This window comes from Anguilla rostrata, chromosome 3 (genome assembly GCF_018555375.3).
Source record: "Anguilla rostrata isolate EN2019 chromosome 3, ASM1855537v3, whole genome shotgun sequence".
Lineage (NCBI taxonomy): Eukaryota > Metazoa > Chordata > Actinopteri > Anguilliformes > Anguillidae > Anguilla > Anguilla rostrata.
In genome coordinates this window covers 10,851,604-10,875,686 of record NC_057935.1, presented here as the reverse complement: position 1 = coordinate 10,875,686, position 24,083 = coordinate 10,851,604, and the positions used below count along the sequence as shown (strand labels likewise).

Sequence of the window (24,083 nt, the reverse complement as noted above, 5' to 3'; positions counted from 1 at the left end):
TAGCCTATATGTACATATTTCAAGAGGTTAATGCCAAATCAGCAATAACTAGATGATTTAGCCTAATACACCAAACCTGGCAGCCATGGTTGTTTTGACTTCTTGCCTAATAACATTAACGTTACATTCGATATTGTTACATATGCATAAGCAACACGGTATCGGTATTGTAACAAGTAAGCATCACTTGCTACATTAGGGAATTTAGCATCGCGAAGGTTCAACAGTCAACTTGGCCAACGCCGTTCACGTAAACTGCTGCGTTCACTTAGCGATCTATCAAATGCCTGGGAGAGACTGTTGGGAAGAGGGCGGTCCGATCTTAGTCTCATTCCGTAAGCTTGTGCTGTTGGAATTTTAAATCGGTGTCTCGGACAGCCCATTGGAAATGACGGTTTGAGGAGGCGGGGGAAATCTGGTGAATGAAGGTTGTTTATTCTGTTTAGGTTATGTGGGTGTTACGCCGACGGACCCACAGAAAGCGAGTTCGGGGAGCCTTTCCGAGTGGCGGATATAAAACAAGTGAAAGAGGAGGAGCTGATTCTCATCTGTGTTTACAGTTCAGAAAATACTGCATGCATTTCGCGAGTGATCTGAGTGCGAAAGAGAATCTGGACCAAGAACAGTCGCATATTTTGTTCGGTTTATACCACCAGTTACTTGGCGCTCGATAAATTAAACGCGGACGTCATCAGGCCAAGATATTTGCCCGGAAAGGCAAGAGAGTATTGGACTAAGTACACGATTCTTGACAGTATGCAAACGTTCTCGTTACTGTCTTCATTGCGCTTCAGATTTCCATCGATGGACATCTAAATATTTTGAATAGACAAACGCTAGTCTACGGTATTTTTGGTACTTTTAATCTCAGGTAACTAGACAGTGTTAAAATAATCTTCAATCGGTGCGTAGGCTATTAGTTGGATCCATTATCGTCTTGCTAGTCCACGTTAGCTAGCTTGGACAGCGAAAGGAAGGTTGTGTTAAAGGATGCGCACTGAAAACAACAATGCGCCTGAGACCTTAGTTGATCATAAACCAGACGAACGAGAACAAGAAAAAATGGGTTTAAATGGAATTGACAATCAGCCGGAGGCACCGAGCAGCGAAACACCTATTCGCGACCACGATCAATCTGAAATGGAGCAGAAACCAACCACTCAGGAGAAGGCAACCCGCTCAGAGGAACAAGATGAGGGGAATGGACATGGGGAAAAATCCATAGACGACAACTCTGTACACCTTATTGAGACAGGGTGCTTTGATGAACCACCAGAATATCCAGGCTACGAGGTCAAACCCAAGGGTCCCCCGACTGGTCACGATTCTGGGTTTGTGCCACCCGAGGGTGGGTTCGGCTGGCTCGTGGTCTTCGCCGCAACATGGTGCAATGGGTCAATTTTTGGAATTCAGAATTCTTTCGGCATTCTACATATGATGCTCGTAAAGGACCACGCAGATGGCAGTGATCATGCTTCTCAGTTTAAAGTCGGTGAGTAGAGGAACACCTGTTGACTGGCCTACGGTTGTTGGTGCTGATGCTGGAGACACTGGTGGTAAACTAGACTAAGTGAACAAGACAGACTTACAAAACGAGAGTATTTTACTCCGGTGGTTCAGTAGGCTACGGATAGGAACAGTTAAATGACATCCAGAGGCTTGTAATTACAATACCATAACTTATAATACTTGTGTATCAAAATGTTATTTTAGCCTGTGCTCTGCCGTGTTATCAAGACTATGTAGATGAGAAAGCATAGCCTATTTATTTATTGTTTTAGTTTTAGCACAGTTCTAACATTTCAAGTATTTTAGGCAATGTTGGAGATGATTGGTGATAGAGGAGGTTATCATGTATTAAATGGCTGAGCGGGGAAAAAAGTTTCCTCATTTGAAATCAGTATTTATGAAATTAATTGAAACTAAAATATAGTTAGAGCAGATCTGTTTAAATTCACAGCTCTTGCTCTTTCCTGAAAATATTAGCCAGAGAGTTCATTGTATCCTCTTGACAATAATGCTGTTCAAAAAGATATAGTGTTCTTTCAGTGAATTAGAGCTAGCTTACTATTAATATGTGTGTATATATCCTGTCAAGAAGAAGAGCTTAATGAATGATGCTAGGATGGGATATGTGCTATAGTGTAAAGGATAAAGCTTCTATGGACAGTAACACTTGTTGTAGTGGCAGAGGTGGAGACAAGTGTCCAAAAGTAAATCTGAAAGATGGTTCAAACAAACAATTAATTAATAAGCTATGCATGTAAATAACATCATGTCTTTTGCCTAGCAGTAAATTGGTTTCAGGTTTAGCTTAATTGTACCCCCACACGACTTTGTTAACTGGAGACCTACCAGGGGATGAGCCTTCAGCACTGAGCCTACTGCTAGACCCTTACCTCCTCCACTAATCCTCGACACCTATCCCACTCTCAGACTGATCTGACTTGTCTGGCACCTCGTATACCCTCACGCAGTTGCATAATGAGGGCCAAAGAACATTGAGCTGTTGCCATGGTTACAGGTTTCTGTAAATGTGGCTGTGCGTCATATTTGGTGTTAACCTTTGAAGTCACTTTTTTTTTTGTTGCATTTATATGTGATCATTGAACAGGCCCTTAACTTTGTGCGTCAGTAATCACATATGAAATTTCAGACCTTTAGAAATGATTTTTCCATTGCTTGTTGCGTACTTTTCTGAACAACCCAGTTAAATGGAATAGCAGAGGATGCAGTGTATAGCTTGCTTTGCAAGTATTAGGCTACTCATTGATACAGAAACCGAACCAAGGCCAAGCTCAGAGATGGAATGGCTGAAAGTTATTGCTTGTCTTTAGTCCCCCTCCTTTACAGAAATTCCACTATCAGATGTGTTCACATTGAAATTTGAGTAATTCTTCAAGATCGGGGCCTCTCTTCCAGTGTTTCCAGTAGCCTATGAGTTTGTGCAGCTGGGTTTGTCTGACAGGGTTGGTCTGACCCCTCTGCACTGTTTGATTGTCTAACAGTCACTCACCGGGGATTGTGCATAGATTGGTCTGACAATGCAATCTCATCCACCACAGCTGTTCAACTATTACATGGGTCCTAGTGAGACCACAGTAATCTTCCTCTGATTAAAAAATAAATAAATAAATAAATCATCCTCAAATTGTATGGACTAGAGCTGGTTATTCCTACGCTTCGGTTAAAATGAAGAATGAGACAATTTTGTCCTTCACCCTTGATTAGGCAAAGTCTAGCCACACTCTTTAGTTTCTTGTGCTTTTATTCCTATTTCGGATTCGTGATCCCAGCCTTTTAAATCTCTTTAATTACGCAAAGATGCCATAAAGTGTGTTTCGAAGCTGAGCCTACGTGGTGTTATGTCGCGGAGACAGCGTGTTCTGCAGAGCTGAGCACATTGTAGACCTGCGGTACTTGTTTTTGTTCGTTGGTTTTAGTGCACCCTCAATCCCGCTGTCGTCTGGTACAGATTACATTGCTTCTTACTGGAGCTCATTAGCTCAATTTCCTCAATGGACCAGCTGTTCCTCAGGGACGTACAATTTTGTAAATCACTGAGAGGGGAGTGGAGAGATGATCATTGAACCAATGTAGTTCACTCGCTGGCTCAATACTCGGGTTTCCCTAAAACCCCCCAAGATTCATCTTAACAGACAGCGTGGTGATACCATATAATCAGATTAAAATAAGGGTCTAGGCGATGCGGTATTAACCCCAGTGTGTTCGTTCAGCCTGTTCAAAGAGTTCACGGTGACATGCTTTTTTTTACCCTCCTGTTTCTGTTTATTTTTCTTTTACATTTTTTTTCTCTGCCTGTCTGATTTTAATCTTGAAAAATAGCCCCACTGTTCTTTTGTAAGCGAGGATTTAATTGGACCGCCAAAGCAAGCCTGATCCACTACTGAGAGGCAAAAAAATGAACAGAGAGGAGGCTTAGGGGTGACGCATTTTCTCAGTTCAGTGGTGCTGCAGACATCGTTTTATGAATTTTTAATACCGAGTTCTAGTTAGCTCTCAAGAATAGGAACATTCATGCTTAATCTGTCAGAGGAGAGCTCCCTTGATACCAAATATTGGTGAACGCATACACTGTTAGGAAGTTTACTTGTTTCAGCAGCAATGTTACTGTATTATAAACAGTATTTTGCTGTTGTTGTTTCATGCAGCATTTCGCTGTAGATTTACTATAGTTTTTATGTGAATTCTTTATGGCCGATGAAGTACTGCAGCAGTCCTCCTTTACTGTAATCCAAAATAAAGTTATGTTCCTTTAATGTGGAAAAGGACCAGTCAGCTGCACTAACGTGAACTATTTATATTTATATTTTTTTCTGACCACAGTCTCTTGAAGGTGAAATTAATCATCAACTTTTATAGGAGTTTTGGTTTTCGAAAATAATATTGTAGCCTTGCGGTTCGCCTACTGTAACTACTAGTGGCTAGTGCGGCTGCCTGTTTCCCTGGAGACCCGAGTTCAAGCCTCGCCAGATCCCTGCTGTTACATTGGTGTCATAAGTCGGGGGGGGGGGAGGGGGGAACGAGGGGGACAGGGCGGTGCCTCACAGGTGTGGCAGCCTGTGAGTGGCATGTCCGTAAGGGCACGCTCTGTGGACGGTAGGGTGCGGCGTAGCGGTACGCTGCTGGGGCTGCCTGACCGCTCCTCTAACGGTGAATTTGTCTTTGGTGCAGTAGTTCCCCTAGAGATCCAGTTTGAGCCGAGCCAGATATCTGCCGTTTCTATGTATATATAATTGTAATTAAAACTACAGTAGCTTTGCTGTTAATTGAGTTACATCAACTTGCTGGTTAATTGTTGCAAGCAAGTTGCTGTAATCTTTTACATTTTCCTACAGTATGGAAACATTTCACTGAAGACAATGTTGTATGCCACTCAAAGGACAAACAATTATGGGACATCAGCAAATAATCCAACAATTATTTATATCCCAGTAGGTCAATTTAACTCTTTTGACAAATAAGACTAAGATGATGATTTTTCTAACATATTCTGTACAAAAAGTAATTTAATTATTAGGCAGATCAGTTAATAAAAGCATTGTAATCTGAATTTTATATCTTTCCAAATGTCCAATTTTTCATCTTTCCAAAAAGAACAAGACCAAAAATCTGTGAGTAGATCTGCTTATGAACTTGTTCTTCCAAAAGAAGGCTTGTTTTCCTTCAGAAAATATGTTGCTGTTTTGTACCGTATTCAGACCATGGGGACTAGCTTAGCCAGTACAGGCTCACGTCTCTCAAGTAAAATCCATCATTCCATTAGTAAATACCTACACTCAGCCATGCAGTCTGAGTCTTCTGTAAAATGTACTGGCATCTGTAATTAGCCTGAGAAATAATACACCTCTATTCTTGGTATGCCCCTGCAGATTTGGTTTAACAGTTATTTTTCTTTAGCTCCCCTACAGAATAATATTTTAGGACCGTATGCTCTAAATCAGACGTGTCAGACTGAAGTCCTGGAGGGCCACAGTGTCTGCAGGAATGTGTGGGTTCCTTCCTGTCAGTTAAGGTGAATGAATTCTTCAGCCAGTCTATGACTTAAATTAATCACTGGTGCTGAAACGCACAGAGAACCAGCAGTCACTGCGACCCTCCAGGACTGGATTGTGACACCCATGCTTTAAATCTGCCCAAGAGCTCAAAATGTGACATTTTTGTGGAACTGTGGTTGTAAAATTTTTGTCAGAATTATTATCGCACTAAACCTTCAGTCATTTGTAAAAAAAAATAAAAATAAATAAATAAATAAAAAAAGACCACCTTAAGATAAAACTGTCCCTTTAGAATGAAGTAGCCAGACCTATTTATCACCTGTAAAATTTCAAAATACAGTTGGGGACTGATGGTAAAGGCACACTTGAAATGTGAATTTTTTGCTGAAAATGTCAGTTATTTTATAATGCTGATTTAATGTGTTGTGGAGTTCTGAACGGAAACTTGCATAAACTGCTAACACCAGATTTGATAATACAAATGCCAGACTAGAATTAGCTGCTTAGTACGCAGAAGGAAATGGGTACATATAATCTGTAATGTGACTAGGAAAAGGCTGCCTGTGCCTGCCAAGCAGTAACCAGCAATTGAACTGAACTACGGCATCAAAACCTGCAAACAAAAAATAATTTCATTATGAAATTGATGCCATACCACCTGCAACGAAAGATGCAGTTACCTCTGCTGATTTGCTTGACTACTGTCAGCTTATCTGAGGTTACAATTTTACTGCTGTTTTCTTGTTATTTATTAATTTATTACTGTTCAATGTCCCACAATGGCCTTTTCAAATAAAAAAATGCTTTCCCCCCAATTTGGTAAACCCAATCATATACAGCCTGTAGTCAGAGGAACACACTTCATATAAAGCTTTAGCGAGCAGACCGCAGGGACTCAACTGACCAGCAGGGGGCCGCTAGAGAGTGATAAGATGTAGATCACGGCTGGCCCTGTCCCTGGCTGGCACTGCTACTAATTATGTGTGGCCCTGTGGGGATGCTGACCACAGTCAGCACAGGCACAGTTGGGATTCGATTGTGGACCACGAGGCCCGTCCACGCACTGGAACAGCGCCTTAACAAGAGCAGTCCGGCTCTTTCGGTTTGGTGTTCCACAGGCTTGGCTCATGGGCTGGGTCAGTGTGTGATTGTGTTTGCATTCCCGTGTGTGTGAGCATGCATGCGTACCAGCACACCTGTCGTCTTTTTTGCTCTCTCTGCCCATTTGATAGCTGTCCGTTGTTTCCAGTGAAATTTGCGGCCTTGTATTTAGGCTATCAAGGAGTGATTTCTTCTGCTCACAGGTTTTTTTTCTCTTCTCAAACTTTCCCATGTCGTGACTGGCAAGTTTATGCAGCGCTCCCTTCGGTGGTAGATAAGATTTTTTTTTTTGTTGCCAGAGGTATCAAGGTTGTCGTTTTTACCTGTTCAGATTTGAAAAGGGATTCTCAAGACCTCTGTACTGTCACCACCTGGGCCTCCATGAAATAGAAAGCCTGAATGGCTGGCGTTTCCTTTTTAGTTCCACCTCACTCTAGAAAGGAACCCACTGATAGCCAGATTTTATTTGAGTTGGGCCCAAGACAATACTTTGCTCTTAACACTGTAAATAAAAATACAAATGAACACAAGGACCTGCCTTCATCTAATGTTTCATTGACTGAGCTTCGCTGCCTTGCATTGCAAAGTGGCAATAGCTTATGATTTGTGTGGAGTAAGTTATGAGAAAGGACTGAATCTGGTCTGTGTTGAAGTGCTCTGATTGGCCTGTGTGCAATGACAAGTTGGCAGTGTGAAACGCAAAGCACAGTCCAGTCCTTACAGAGCACATATTTTGCCATTCATCATCGTTATGTTTGATAAGGTGAACATACTTTCCTCATAAGTACAGTGTGCTGTGATGTGTGATGTGTGTGATGTGTGTGTGTGTATGCATGTGTGTGTGTGTGTGTGCGCGCGTGTGTCTTTGTGAATGTTTGTGTGTGTGTGTGTGTGAGTGAGTGAGTGAATGGGGCACATCATGAAGTTATTTATTGCATATTTTCCTTCACGTCTCATTCACCGTCAGGCTAAACCTGTCTCATTCTGAGGGGTATTTAGTGGTTATCAAATGACTGAAGGGAACCAGGGCTGGTTCTAGCCTTCTTGCCGCCCTTGGCAAGATCACAGAACTGGGAGGGGGGGGTAGAGGTTGGTGGGGGCGGGGGAGGTGAGGGATTGTAAGTAGAGAGATTGATGACGGGGGTGGGGTGTGGTTTTGCCAACTATCATTTTCACATTTTTTTCTTTTGCTGCCCTACAGATGGTTTGTGCCCTCCATACAGACGGCGCCCTGGGTGACCGCTTATGTCACCTAAGCTTAGAACCGTCCCTGAAGGGAACCATTACTGCTGCCAAATGTACCAAATTATCATTGTTATTCATCACAATCAAAAAATTTTAGATACCGCCAATGATATTCTTGGGGCAGAAATGTTAGTTTTTTTAAAAATGCCATTTTCAATATTTTATCGCACAGCTGTCCAAATTGAACCCCCTGGGGTTTTCTTTTGTCTTCCTCGTACTAGTAAGTCGGCTGAAAGATGATACTGCAGAAAATAGAAACAGAAACCTTTTTCACACATGTAACCTTGCCTCAGATTTTTACAGAACTTTCTGAATGTTATAGCCATTTGGGCGTTATGTGAGAGCGAGAGTTAGCATAAAAAATTTAATTTAGACTTGCAATTCACCAACTGAAAACACGCCAACATTTACAGAAATGTTTGGCACTTTCAGAGTTGGAAGCGTGAAGAAAGCCGTGTCATTAATGGATCAAACACACAAAAGCTAACTTGCTTCACTAATATGTGCACCCAGCTACACTGTTTCTTACTACTGCAAAAACAAAGAAAGTAGATGGAGCACGTACACAAAATCAATTATGCCTTACATAACTTTCTATATAGTACAGTCATGCATCAATGTCATGCAGCCTAATTAAACCAAGGCTGCTAAAGTTTCAGTATGTGCACGTGCACATTAAAATGTGGCAGGTTGATAACTGTATTCTTTTTTTCATTATCAAACTACTTGAAGTCAGCCAGCTTCTCTGGCTAGTAAGTCAGAGTTAAAGAAAATGTAATTTATCTTTTAGATTAAGCTTTTAGGATCCCCTTTTCTTCATTAGAAAACATTAGCAAACAACTTATCTTGGCTAATAAGCTGAAGTCAACAAAGTCAAAACGACTGTGTTGGCCAATGTCTCGGTTAGGCCTTGCTCTTGATTTACGTCCACATCTGTTTTTGAGCATTTGACAGCCGCAGTTGTTCAGACAACTGTTACTGGGGCCATCATGCGTGAATGCTATCAAACTGTAAGAACAACAGATTGCTGTTAGCTGTTAGCTGTGTGAACAAGGGAAGGTGCTAACATTGCTGGAAAAGTTAATATGGAAGTTATGAAAGTGACCAAAGCCAGCATGGGTGCCTCTTTATTCCATTCCCTATGCTGTGAGCATTGATGTAGAACCATGCTGCGATGTGCCTTTCCTCAGATTCGGTCCATCGCCGAGATTCAAGTTGGTGTCGAGACTCCATGCCCATAACTGAAAAAAACAGTTTTACAGTTTTGAGGAGTGCTTTTCAATACCAGTCCCATTCATCAAGGAAATGAAAGGCTATTTAAACCCCTTTTCCAGGGTACTTGTCACGCTGCCAAGAGGATTGAATTTCACCTTGCATTTATTTTATTTTTGCAGGGACAGTTCTCCCTCAGTTAAAAGTATTCAGTGGTTACAGAGTCACAGGCAGGAAGAATGCATGCGTTCCTGCTTCGAGTGGAGGTAAAAAAAAAAATCTGTTCTGTGCATCAACTGTGCCACAAAGAATAAAACATTTACTTTTTCACTTTTTAGAAATATTGTGGCAGCTCACTTTTCTGTAGTTTGGTGGAATAGTATTGCATCGTCGGTGCTGGTGGGTGATGGCAGTTAATGCAGAGTTCTGTGCTTAGCGTGTGTCGCGTGTATGTGGCCCTGCGGAAGCAGGACATCTTCCCAAAGCCCCCGCGATCTTCGGGTCCTGGGACGCTGAGCAGATTTTCCCTCAGAGCCTGTCACAGCGCATTGGTCCCCGATGCTGGTGGCGTAGCCCTTGGAAATGTGGCTGCTGTTCCTTTAAATTTTTTTCCCTGTTTTGCTCTTCAGCCAAGCAGACCCTGTTTTTTCTTAATGAGCTTCTTCACTGTGCATTATTAATGTGTTTTGGTTGTCCTGAGAGAGAGAGAGAGAGAGAGAGAGAGAAGAGGGGCAGAATGAGAAGGGGAGGCAGGCTCAGGATCAGTCTGAGCTTTTGGTTAGGGTGCCCTCTAGCATGCTGGGTAATGTGCATGGACATGGGTGCCCTTAGCCAGCGGGCCTGAGCCACGATGGTTCTCTTAGTGGCCGCTGTGGCACTGATGCTAGCTCTTTCTGATGCTAATCACCGCTACCTTCATTGCATAAAATAAAGTAATTACTTGTGTATTTTTTATGGGGCTGTCTGCATTTTGACAGTTACTCAGATTATTGCCATCAGTCTGCACGCATAAATAGTGCAATTATATTACCTTCACTAAGAATGATAAGTAGAAGGCTATCCAGAATAATGAACAGGTTTGCAGCAGGGGTAGGGTGATAAAAAATATACTAAAACCAAGTAACTGAAGTTAAATGAAAATATAACATTTAAACATTTAGGCTGAATTTGATCATGATCAATGTTTTGACAGTATTTCTCAATTGTCATTGCTTGACCATGCATGCTTGACTTGTTTTAGCTTTTTGTGCGCTATTTGAAAAGGTGCTCTTGCCTCTCTCCCAGAAATCCCATAGTGCCATTGCGGTGCTGCTTTCTTGTGCAAATAATTTGTAACTGATGAGTTCAGAAGAACTTCTTGTTCTTGTCAAATCCCGGAGTCGAGTCTAGGGGGAGTTTTGTCAAGTCAAGTGTGCAAACTTTCTTGTGGTCGAAAGCCGTAACAGCCTCAAGAATTCTTTTCACTGGTTGAAAGAAAAAGTTTCTTCTGGAGTGCATCAGGGTTGAAATATGGTGTCAGTTTCACCAAAACTACTCTAAATGTTTTGAGGCCTTGGATATTTATTGTTTTTACTGCGTTGTGTGTCTGCTGAACCAGTGTTTCGTATTCATTTTTAAGCTTAATCGTATTGTACATTTTATGTACTGTGATTCCCTCTACTCTCAAACAAGTGGGTTATTTCAGGTTTTAAGTGAACTATGCCCCTAAACCCTTGTTGCACAACATCAGCAGCCCAAGGTGTGTACTTTTGCCTAACCTGTCTTTCAGAGGGGGATTGAATGCATACTTATTAAGAATACACTGGCAGACCTCAGAAGAAACGAATGCCTTCTTTGGTAATAGTGTGGTTTGACTTCCCCCATTAAAAGAAAAATACGCCAGCTCTGTCCCCCCTGGGACTTGCATGAGTCTAACCTGCCTTCTCCGTCTAATTGGACATAGGTCAGTGTGACACTAATGAACTCAGAATGGATATGTTCTGCAAAGTAAGAGCTTACCTCTTTAACCTCAGTTGTCTTCTGTAATTTGCATTCAACTGGGGGGAAAGACTGGTGTATGCATGTCTAACAGTGTGCTGAATTATTAGTCACAGTGACTGTCAATAGAGTTAATTTTTTGTTAAAATTTCCCAGGCTTTCAATAGTGTAATTAGTTGACCATTAGTCATTTTGTAACTAAGATCTTGGCTGGACTGAAAAGTGAGCCTTCTTGGAAAATAATTTTGTTCAGGACTTTGACAATAACGGATCGAGAGTTGATTTCCCTGAAAATTTTGATGCAGGAACATAAAATGAGGGTCGGAAATAGGCCACACCTTTTGGTTGTTTAATGCCAATTTCAATTTGTTCAGTCCCTTCCCTGTGCAACATGTGCCTAATTAATAAATAATGATGAATAAATCGGCCTAATTAAATTGGATTCAACGTATGGAAGAACTCGGCGACTGAGCACTGTTAATTCCAAATGTGTTCAAATTGCTCTTCTGCACTTGCAGTTCTATGCAATGGAAGGAGGAGACACAGCATAGGACACCAGGAACCTTCACAGAATACCTCTCTATGCTTGTTATGCGTCAGCGGCATTTGTGATCTTCACTTGTGATGCTGACATTGCACAGCTACAAAGCGTGTACCACAGTCTCGTGGTTTCTTGACCTGCTCAGTCCCTTGACACACGGGCCTGTTTGGGTTCTGTGTTTCTGGAGAAACCTTTTTTTTTCGATGTGAGGCCAAAAGTGGGTACGGAGATGAAGGGGATTTGCTGTTCCTTTCTGAATGTAAACATTCATCACACGGATTACGCAAATATAACAGCGCAACCCAACAAATAGACTACAATGAGGAAGTTGGGTTTACTGTAAGGCTTGTGAAGAAGAACCACTTCCATATGACCATGAAATCCTAATCTAATCTTATTAGTTGATTAGTGCCCCTTGCCTTTTCTGGAAACTGGAGAGGGCTCCAGAGGCTAGATATTACAGCGTATTTAATGGAGGAGCATTTAGCAGGTGAAGTTCTGTGCTAGTGTAAGTGTACCGCATTAGTTCTAACTGCACTGTGCTGTTGCTTATTGTTTTCTGGTTGAATTGCATGGTGTGTGCTGTGGGTACTCATGGGAGAGGAAGTTCACAGTTCTTGGTTTTTAAAAAAAGTGCTGCTTCACTGGCATTTTGTTTCCCCCTGTGCGCCTCTGTGAAACCTTGGGTGATGATTTGTCGGTTGAAACGCGCCGTAACGATGTGCGGGTGAGCGCTTTGGAGCAAAAACGCCCGCAGGGCATCACTCACGGGAAGGTGAGTGAGGTTAGTTTTTGAGGGTAAGATTTGGGTCCGCCTGCCCCCACAGACCTAATGTCCAGAGACCACTCACATAATGCGTTCCTACTGCACCAACAATGTGAAATATTCATCACAAGGTGAGTCCTGGTGAATGAATACCAGTCTGCGCAGTTCTACGTGTCGCCGTCTCGTAGGATTTCACATAAACACAAAACCAGACAGAGAAACATGATGCTGACCTTTAAATCGCTATGACGGCAGGGGATGAACATCTGTCCCATTATTCAGAAGCTTCACAACCCTCTCCTGCAGCAGGGATCATGGGCCCCTGAGATCCCAACTGACGGCTACTATTTCAAATCGCAATTTCACCTTAAAACTAGAAAAATGCCAGGGTCTACGTGGGGAGAAATCCAAAACTATGCTATACTTTTATAGTGCAGTCACTGACCAACTATGGATCGGAATGTTTCAGTTTTCTAACATAGTTTGTTCGAGTGCCATGTTATGCAGACTTATGAGCGAATATTTGGACACCTCAGTCTTTAATTTGATCAGTTTAAATTATAGCACAATGTGAATATGCACCTTTTATTCTTCATGGCATGCATAGCCATTTCTGACAAGGTGGTTTAAGAAGATATATTATCCCTCAAAACATAAAAATTAAGAAAAATGAACTAGTAGTTGGTTAAAATTACTTTGTTTAACTACTGGAATTGGAATTTGTTGTTTGGAACAAAAACCAGCATACACCAGGGTCCCCAGGACCGAACTTCAGAACCACTGCTGGAGGAAATTAACAATTGTAAGACATTTGGTATGGTAAGATTTATCTTCTATTTTTGGGACAGCGCAGAGGGTTGGTTTGATTTCCCTGCATGTTTATTGGCCAGCATCTGGGCCAGACCATCACAGTGTGACCACATGACAGCCGTGCTGCTCTTTTGTTCAGGCACAGAATGCAGACGGCCGTGGACGAAGGCGGGGGGGGGGGGGGGGCTCTCTGTGATGCCCACTGATGGTGGAGGAGGAGTCATGTGATGGCCACACTGTCAGTGGCAGGTGTGTGCCCGCTGGAAATCCGCTCTGCAGCCTGTTAGCGCTGGCTTAGCCCCGTGTTTATATAGCGCTGCTAAACCAACGGTAGCGCGCGCGGCAGAGGATCCCGATTGAGATCACTGGGAGATCATGACCGTGCTCCTGTCCCCATCAAACACAGCTGTTGGCAGCAACAGCAGCTGTCTCGGGGTCCGTCTAACTTCAGAGTTAAAATGGAACTGTGCCAGACTATTTAAAACATCACATGTTTTATTGTGGTGTCAGGTAATAGTGATGAGCGATCAGCGTAATACTTTAAGCTACCAAGCCAGCTAGTACTTTGCTGAGAATATGTTGATAAGTCTTGCTACCTTGCTAGCAGTCCTTCTAAGGAGTGCTACCTAGCCACCTACATTTGGTTTAACTCTGTCTGTCTAGCGTACTTTGTCTAGCTAACCTTCCATTATGAAATCTCAAATAATTTAAGAATACTTCTTGTGTTGTATCATAGTTCCCCCCCATTGCTTGCTTGATCTCTCACACAGAAAACCGAGGTATGTAATTTGATACCAGGTAGATTCTGCAAGGTTAAACTATGTAATACTCAGTATGTAATGATTGGCAGCGTGGTTGCTGAACCAGTTGGAGAACAATTAAATACATTTTCCCCATAAATGTCTCTTTCCAATGACTCCATGTTTTTGCTATCAGGTGTGTTTCACACAAATTCCGGAATTTCAGTCTCACGCGTCAGCAAGTACAACGTAACCTTCCACAGAGGCCACTGTTCAGGCCTTGATTTTGTTTATGTTGATCTTGTTTTTAGGTTGGTACTAGTTAGCTCATTCTAGTCTGTGTCTGCAATGTTAAAAATGTAACCCAGGGAAAGTGTTCGGTTGCTCTCCACCTTCCATACCTTCTTTCGTACGTGGAGACCTTTATTCAATCAACATTTGTCCGTAACTTTGACATACGTGTAAATGCAGGCGTTGTACTGCTTTTCACGAAACTCAGTTTGTAGTAAGTTTTAGTGATTGCTGAACTCGATGTGCTTGTGAAGAAAATAAATTCTTGTCTTTAATTGTAAAGAACTGAGGGCAAATGTTTATTGAATCCAGGTTGAGTCCACATTGAGTCTTAATAAAAGTACCAGGTTGATTTGTGTGTGTGACTGTGCGTGTGATTGTGTGTGATGTGTGTGTGTGATTGTGTGTGTGATTTGTGCGTGTGATTTGTGTGTGTGTATGTATTCTATCAACAAAGTACAAGGCATGGCCTCTAAGAATTGGCATGTAAGCCTCTTGCTTCAAACACTCCTCTACGCCTTTCCCTGTGGAAGACAACAAACCAAGTCTCCTGCAGCTCCTACCACTTGAGCCTGGAGATGCACTGTTATTTTCATAAACAATATTTTTAATGAGAGATAACGACTCACTCTGTGAATGCATAATTATTCCATTGTAAACTATTATTATAATTGCTGTTGTAATTATTTTTTGATTGGGCTTTTGATTATTTCCCAGGTGCTTTTTGTTTTAAATTGAAATTAAAGCAAGGTAAGATGAGAACGCTATTACATTATGTGCTACATGTTGAAATGAGTTGAAATGAGGATCAATATGCATGTGTATTTGTCAGACGTATGTCTTAAGACTCCTGTTCCAAACTGTAGATGATTGGGTAATTATTTGCAGCAGTATACCCACCCTGAGGAGGACACACTTAAGAACGATAATGTCAAGATGTGTGGAGGAGTTGTCTGGCACACCCTAAAGCTTGTTAAATCCATGTTAAGTCTAATTATGATCCTGCAAGCTCAGTCCCAGTCCCCTGCACTTGATCCCTTTTCAGAGGGCAGTGCGTCTCGTTAGCTCTCCGAGCCCCGAGGGAAGCAAGGTTTGAATGAAACGACAGTACTGCAGCAAAAAAAAAAAAAAAAAAAAAACTTGAGGTCTGGTGCATCTTACAGTAGTGCTTGATATTGAACTCATGTGGGAGAGATGGTGGGGGAAAGAACCTCATAGTGAGGTCCGGGACTCTAAGAATAATAATGCACTGTATTTCGTGAAACGCTTTTCCCACACTCAAAAGTGCAGTACAGTGCATAAACATGCACGATGCAGAACAACAACAGAATCAACGTAAGTGAAATAAGAAGAACAGAGCAATAAATACATTACTCAGGAGCCAGAGACTGTAACCACTTCACATAGATGAGCATGCTATGTAAATTAAGCAATGTTATAGGCTTAGTCTAACTGGTTGATTTTTAACTGCGTTTAAAAAGACTGGATGGAGTCGGAAGACCTAAAACACTCAGGTCGGTCTTTGCAGAGCCTGGGTGCAGCTGTCCAGTAAGCCATGTGACCCATAGAGCGGAGCTTATTGGAAGGCACAGTCAGCGTGTCAGAGCCAGAGGAGTGACGACTGGACAACCCCAGACAAGGATACGTACATCTGCCTGAGCTCTTGAGACAAAATTAATGAAATCATAAGTTTGTTATCCCTCCGGGTCTCACCACAGCTTTCAGCCTTAAAAGCCGATACAAGGTGTGCTTGTCTCCAGAGATGGAGGATGTCGGCCCTGTTAATCCCTGTCCACATATAGGCAAATATTGGACACGGTGGGTTTTTGTTTATAAACCAATATTGCTATGCGACTGCTCTGAAAAGCAGTTACACACACGCACACCCACACACATACACACACACACACACACACACACATGGACTCGTTCATCCTGAATTCATCCTGACCTCTTCAGGAATGTGGTTAAAATTGAGCTCAGCAACTTCTGGGTGTTCTTTTTCAAGGCGGATATTCCAAGAAAATCGTAGGGCTAATCCTATTGCAATGCCGGGAGGAATTTCTATGGTGTTTTGAGTTTGGGGAATAAACCCTGCCTTAGGCCCTCCATGCCTGAATAAGCACCTTCCTCAGATCTGATTACGGTCTTTATATTTTGGCAAATTTGTGATATCAGATTATCCGAAGTAGACATAGCTGGATATGTGCATTTTCATTTATAAAACAAAGATGGATGTGAGGGTTATTTGATCTGAAGCTGAAGGGAACAAATTCTGTTCTATGTGGCTTTCAGGCTCCCTTTTGTCTTTCTGGGAATTTTTTTTTTTTTTTTTAGGATAGGGAAAAGCCTTTGAGTTCATCTGTTCGGTTGTTACAACACACTGTGTGTACATCTAGCCAAGCTGGGATGATTTACCTAGGGGGGTAATATTTAACCGGTGGGTGACCCAAAAAGCATTGCTTTCTCATCAGCACGCACTGTTCCTAAATGTCATTGGCATTATTGCCAGCCCTGTAGACGGGCGAGCAGACTTGGCACAAACAGTGCAGGTCCTTTGAGGGGGAGTGTGTATGGTGGTCTTGTTAAACTTTCACCGGCTTTGGCATCCTTTGAACCGGGACTGGTTCATTCTGGCTTGGCGTTTCCCTGGATGAGAGCTAGAAGTGCTCGTCGGGGGGGGGGGCTCTTATGCCTTGAGCATGCCTCAGATTCATGGCGGGGGTGGGGGGAAATGATCCATAAGCAGCGTAGTTTGTAGCTCCAGAACGTCATGTCACCTCTGGAGAAGGAAATAAGAATGCGCTTGGCTCCCAATGCTTAGAAACTTGGGTCTTAAGCCCGGCAGGCTAATCGTGTCATTTGCAGTGCGAAGCTGCTGCCGAGGTTGGTGGTTCAAGATCTGCCTCAGATCTACCCACGTTACAGAGGCCTTCTCTTGATGTTGTGGAAAGTCTTAGCCTCGTTTGACTTTCCGTTTGACTCGTTTGAGGCCTTGAAGCTGTGTTTCTGTACCTTAGGTGGCATTTCGTGAGCACAGATGCTGCTCATCGCTCTAAATCTTTTTGTAATCGTGCTCTGCATGCTGCATGCTCCAGCAGTGCTTTCCTTTACATGCAGAAAAACGCCTTTCAAGGCATTCGGTGTGATATGATTTTTATCCGCTCTCTAATCTTAAAGCTACCAGCTAACATTGTGTAAAAAAACAAAAAAACAAAAAAAGAAACGTAGGCTACACATGCCTTTTTGGTTATTTTCTGTGTGCCATTTCGAAGCGGGCTACGCCTGCTCAGGATTGTGGTGACACACATACACAGGCTAAGCAGGCGGAGCGCGAGCCGTGCTGGTGGGGTTAATGTGCTGAGCGGCACAAAGCCAGAACCGAGGCCGATCCTCGTCCGTAATGCTGATCCTATCTGGTCACCGTGAAAAACATCTCCACCATACTCCTCGCTCCATGCTGGTCACACGCTGAATAGACTGATCTCGTTCTCTCTTATTGATACTCCTCTCATTTGTGCTTTCAACAAAAATCATATCAAAGCTGCTGGAAGCTGTCAGAGGTACATGCATAGCAGATGTACACTTAGCAAACTTTAACGTAAGTCCTTCATCGGTGAAAAGATACGCAGCCTGCGTGTGTTTTATTTGTTCAAGATCTAGAAATATGTATGTTGGCCCACTGGTGATTTCCTTGTCACATTGTTTCGCTTATTTTTCAAATTCGGTGCAACATCAAAGCTATCTCACATTTACACTAGATTTTCTTTATCGGTTTTGGATTGAGTAGCAGAGGTGCTTTTGTTTGATCACATGAACTTTTGAATGTTTTCACAATTAGTGGCAAGTAGGGAATTTTCCAGCAATCATCACCATCTCGTCTTAACAACGAGCGGTTAGCAACAGGATGGCGATAAAAGCTATTTTGACAGCAAGCTAACATTGGCTGGTTAGCTTGCTCATTTTGTCGCTACATTATTAAGAACACCGAAGAGATTAGGAGGAGAGAATGATGGACAGATTATGTGTGCTGCTAAGGGGTGAGAAGGGAGAAGGGAAGGAGTATATAAGAGGTAGTGAGTTACTGCTGCCATTATATATATGCTTCACAAATGTCCTTTACGCTCTCCTAATGCAGGCTGTGCAGGGCCATTTTGGTAGTGTTGACCAGTTCGAATTATGGCATGTAAGAACATTTTTTAATCATTATTCATCATTATGTTCAGGCATGTCAAGCATTGTAAATCTCAGCCTTGGCCCATAAAACTCACAGCATACCCTTGATAGTTGTGGCTTTGACTGTGTATTGTTGCATACAGTGCCAAACAAAAGTAAGGTAACAGAGTAAAATTTGTTATTTTTGCTGTATACTTAATACTTAAGACAAAACTGCAGACAATCAGCTTTTATGTCATGGTATGTTTTGCCATTTTACAGAACAGCTGTTTTTGTGTTGGGTCCCACATTTTCAGCTGTGAAAAATTACGTTAATGGATGAACTTAAGTAGCCTAAATCAAAGCAATAAAATCTTAATATTTGGTTGCACTGCCCTTAAGTGCAAGAACTACATCAAGGCTGTGACGCATTGACATCACCAAACGTTTGGTATCTTTTTTGGAAATGCTCTTCCAGGCTTTCACTGCAGCCGCTCTCAGTTGATCTTTGTTTCTGGGAGGTTTCTATTGTCAGTCTCATCTTCTGCAAGTGAAGTGTCTTCTGCTCAATTAAAAATATATCAAGTGACTGACTAGGCCAGTCCAAAATGTTCTACTTTTTCACATTGATGAATGTTTTTGTTGTATAGACAGTGTTTTTGGGGGGATTGCCTTGGTGTAGGATGCAGCACCAGCCAATGAGGTTGGAGGAATTTCTTAGTACATAGCCAGACAATGTCTGTCTGAATTTCTGAATTCATCTTGCTGCTGCCAGCCTCCATTCTGTCATAAATAGAGATGAGTGAGCCTGTTCCAGGAGCAGCCGTGCATGCCCCAGCCATGACACTACCTCCTCCATATTTCACAGATGAGGTGGTATGCTTTGGATCATGGGCTGTCCCTTCCTTTCTCCGCACATTTTGGCCTTCCATTGCTTTGGTAAAGGATTATTTTGGTATCACTTTTTCACAGAACTTTTCTGGCACATATATATATATATTTTTTTTGGTGAATTCTAATCTGGCCTTTTGATTCTTCTTGATGAAGAGAAGCTTGCATCTTGTAATGTAGCCTCTGAAGTTCTACTCTCTAAGTCTTCTGTGTATGGTGGCTTGTAGTATTTTCAGCCCTGCCCTGTGGAGACTGCTGGTGATGTCTGTTTTAGGATTTTAGGATTTTTCTTCAAAGCTCAGGATTTATCTGTCGTCAACTGCAGTTGTTTCCAGAATGCTGTACTTGATATTGGGCTGCTCAGTTTCTCTGCTGTTCTTCTAATTGAATTTTTCTGTTCTCTCAGCTTACAGATTCGTTGTTTTTCAGCCGTAGTTCTCTGGTCTTCATGATGGTTTGTGCTTGCTGACTCCAAATGTAATCTCCACAGATGAAAACAAAGGCTGAAAACAAAGGATAAAACCAAGACTAGACACTCACTGCTATTTTATGTGTGAACAATCCAAAGAAAACACCTGAGCAACAGTTAACACTTGTCAGTCAACTGTCAACTTAATTTTGCACGACTGAAAATGGGGGACTCAACTCAAAGACAGCTTTTTCTGTAAAATGATAAGACATGTACGCATGAAAATAGCATGAAATTAATTTTTTAGTAGCAAACTGCAGCGAGGCCACCAGGGGTTTCTCACTGTGTTTATGGGCTGTAGAAGAAGATGAACATTGAAGTTTGCGCAATGAGACTTCTGTCAGTTTTCAGATATTCTCTTTCTGAATGCTGAAGAACAATCCATCAGTGTTATAAGAGCACATGGAGTCTTCATAAGGACCAAAACTGATCGTTCTTTTCCTTAAGCAATGCAGTATGTTGTAAAGTGCACTGCCTCAGGTTGTTCTTCAACAAGCCTGCTATTCTGGAAGGGGCTAGTCTTCATCTCCGTGAAGAGAATGGACCGCGTCTTATGTTATTTGGCGGGCTTCACAACATAATTATTAAAACATGTATCTTGTTTTAAAAAAGAAAAGAAACCAGTGCTTAGTTATATTCGACTTTGTGACTAATTCTAAATAATGCCAAGAGCGTGGATTCGTAAAAGATAAAATGGCCAAGTGAATCAGTTTAGCCTATTTCAAAGAACAGAGGGGTTTCGAATGAATAAAGGCACCATGCACAGACCACCATTAGGCCTACATATTTCATTTTTTTCTGCTGCCCTGTATAAAATGAGAACTGACTGGCGAGTGTCGGCGTGTCATTTCCGTCACACTCCATTTTTGTATTTCGGAATAAAGTAACTCCAGAAGTTTAATTTCACAAAATAACAACATCCTCCATCCCCTGCCCGGTGATTTCCTCCAGGAAATGAAAGGTTTACTCACCCCTTCCAGCAACAACAACGCTTTTCTTAAGACTTAAAATGCTTGAATGGAAACCAAGACAAGCATCACAGCATGTTAGTAAAACACCTCTGATGGACATCTTATTCAATCCGGCATTTAAGAAGCATCTATGAGGTGCTTGGAATTCAACTTTCCATCCAGTCTTAGGTACTCACAATGATACTAATCTGACATCAGTCTAAAACCATTCAGAAATTTCCCAGTAGTTTTAATGGTGCCTGCAGCTCTTGGTGAGCCGTCTTAATCTCCAGTATTGATATGTTAATAATTCTGACCCTTTGTAGTTGAAAGGCTGAGGACAGTGGCTGGCCTTCTAAGACGGAACTGTATGTTCTTGGCACAGAATAACCTGTTGCCATTTGGGAACGGTAGCGACAAATGGGGAAAGTGCCCCTGGCGGATTAGCTTAAGTCTGACTGAGGAGGCTTTAAGTGAGGCGCGTATGCGTCCTCGGACTGTGCCAGGCAGCAGCTATGCACCTGAAGGCCCTGTATTTTGCAGTCTTTTGTGTGCTTTTCAGACGTCTTCGACAGTCCTGGCACACTGCTCCTGCGCACACTCCGTGCGCTAGCATTCCTGAATGCACACTGAACGGCTTTGTCCTTCAGGCCTGACAGTACTGTGCACTCAGCTAAATCCCTCCAGACCGAGCCGGGATGGCTGCTGTGGAGTGAGGCTGCTGGGCAGTGGTGCTCTCAGCACAGTGTGGGACTATGAGGCCTATGAGAGCAAAGAGTATTAGGATGTTAATGAATGTCGATATGTCAAGTTATTACGATGCACGGTTAAAAGTTATAGCTGCATGAATTGTATTAAGAGACACAGAGTTCCTTTTACACTGTCAGTATTTATTTTGTCTTGTTATGCTTGCAGTTAAAACCAATGAGAGGCTCCCCGTCAGTGATTGGATGTGACTTGACTTTAGATTTGGTTATTTAACCTAATTTAACAGATGCCCATTGAGAGTACTTACCATTTGTATGTTATTTATTTTAGGGGAAAACGCATCCTTTTGTTCTTCAGCTCAGTTGAATATGACCATGTGATGTCACGTGGCCTCTCCCATAAGGAAACCACACAAATTTGTGGTTACTTGATTATGAAAGTGTTTATTTATCATATCCTGTATATGAACATTGTATATTCATTTCATGAGAAGAAGGGGAATGTAGAAGGGGATATACTTCAAAGGGGATTACCGGCATTTCCTAAAGCTTATGTCCTCCTAGTTTTAAATCACAATGTTTATACATTATTTTGATTTTATTTCCTGGCGTGCAGTCTGGGATTTGGAACATACAGCCACGACTGAATTGTATTAACTATGTCTCTCTCTCTCTCTCCCCCCCCCCCTCTCCATCTCTCTCTCTCTCTCTCTCTCTCTCTCTCTCTCACTCTCTCACTCTCTCTCTCTCTCACTCTCACTCTCACTCTCTCCCTCTCTCTCTCTCTCTGTTTTTTTTCAGCCTGGGTTGGAGCACTGGCCATAGGCATGATATTCTTCTGTTCCCCCGTGGTCAGCATGTTCACTGATCACTTTGGCTGCAGGAAGACGGCGGTCAGTGGGGCCCTGATCGCTTTCATTGGACTCCTGACCAGCTCCTTTGCAACGTAACGTGCCCTTTCTTCACACATTTTCAGTGCGATAGGATCTGTTCTGTGCACTGTGTTTCCACCAAACGAAGCTGTGAGCCACGACGTAAAAAATTTAAAATACATAAAATTTATTTTTAATGTATTTTACTACAAGATATCTTACTATGTGCTTTACAACCTGACCAATTGCGTGCCTGACCTTTTTGGGTGGTCTGATGGGGGAGTTGGCGGAGGAGGGTTGAGGTAGACTTCAACGTTTGAGATCGTGTGACATTTGAAAGTGTTCCCACAAATGGCTTTTATGTCTAGGGTGGGGGTAGTCTGCAGGTGAACAGGACAAAGACTTCATCAAGCAATTAACAATATACCACCAGCTGGCTTCTTAACACAGAAGATGAAAGCAATTCCTGTGTTTTTCTGCTGAATACATTAATGGGAACAGAAGGTACCAGTCAGTGGCAATTTATGGCCGTGTTTGTGAGGGGCCCTGTGAGTTTTTTCTGCGTTACCCCCTTTCCAGTCAGACCCCCGCTGGGACGTTCCTTTGGGATATCCTCTCTCTGTTTCACCGGACCCAGCGCTTCCCCCCCCTCCGGGCCACTGCTCCGCCTCTGAAGTTTATGTAATGTTTTTGCAAATTGCACGGCCCTAATAAAGGGCTTTAAAGAATGTATTTAAAGGCCGTCCCCGTACATTTTGTCCTGGGGGGGGGGGTGGAGGGGGGACTGTGAGTTCACTGGTTCACTGTATACGTGCCGTGCCACGGTGGAACAGACCGCATGACGCTAACTGGCTTAGCCGCCATTCCGCCTCTGCTCCTCTAATGGATTTTTATCATGGCGCGGAGGGGGCCGCACACTTCAAACAGGAACTGAGAAATCCATATCATTTCCTTTCACATTGCGCCGCTCTCCTTCGTTAAAGGGCCTCAGTATTTCCAGACGTACGGTTTTTTTTTTTTCCGTCCGCCAGAGTAGCTGGCAGGTAACCTTAAACCTTTCGTCACGTGGTCAGGGAATTCAAGGACTCATCAGAGCAGGTTATTTGCACAAAAACTGAGAACATTGACGGTAAGCCTTTGGGCTCTTTATTTAAAATATTTAATTAAACTGTTATTATTTAAAAAGACGTTTCCATAAATTGAAAATTAAAACCCTTTTCCCCTTGCCGCGCTTGCAAATTAATCCTCCTTAGTACACTTTTACCCTTCAGGAGACTACAAGTCAGGTGTTTCTCAACCCTCATTTGATAAAGTTTCTGTGAGCCACTGCATGTGCAGGCTATTGCCCTTTACTGAATACTGAAATACCGATTTAGGGAAGACTGATTTACATTTAGTATCCTTTCACACCATCTAAGAAATATGTAGTTTGGATTGTTTGTACTAAAAGGATAAATGTGAATGTTTTAAGCATACAGTTAATGAATCTGGCCAATGTGGCACAACATTTTTCACTCTTCAAAAGTTTTTTTTATTAACTGAATATTTCTCATATTTGTTTATTTGGAGTACAATGTTGCAATGTCATTTCTTAATTTTAGCCAACATTATATTACAGGTCAATGGTTGAGTTGGCTTGAATCTCCAATTGGAGGCCCACTTACACAAGATCACAAGTGATTTGTTGTTAGAAGCAACAGAACATTAGTTTAGAAGCAAGGCACACCCACAGAAGTTGGGAAGACTTATGATATCTTTCATCAGAATGTCAGCCTTGTCAGGCCATAAGTACTGTTAGGTTATGAGCATTATAAACAAAACTGGCAGGTGATGACAG

General features: G+C 42.3%; 1 protein-coding gene across 1 annotated transcript in view; it reads left to right on the top strand.

The window, feature by feature from the left end:
* The first annotated feature begins 272 nt into the window (after positions 1–272).
* slc16a2 (solute carrier family 16 member 2) overlaps positions 273–24,083 on the top strand; it is a 38,919-nt gene continuing 15,108 nt past the window's right edge. Inside the window, exons 1-2 of the mRNA XM_064326041.1 lie at positions 273–1,492; positions 22,176–22,320. Coding sequence (XP_064182111.1) covers positions 991–1,492; positions 22,176–22,320 — 647 coding nt within the window. The 5' untranslated portion in view covers positions 273–990. The remainder of the gene's footprint in view (positions 1,493–22,175; positions 22,321–24,083) is intronic.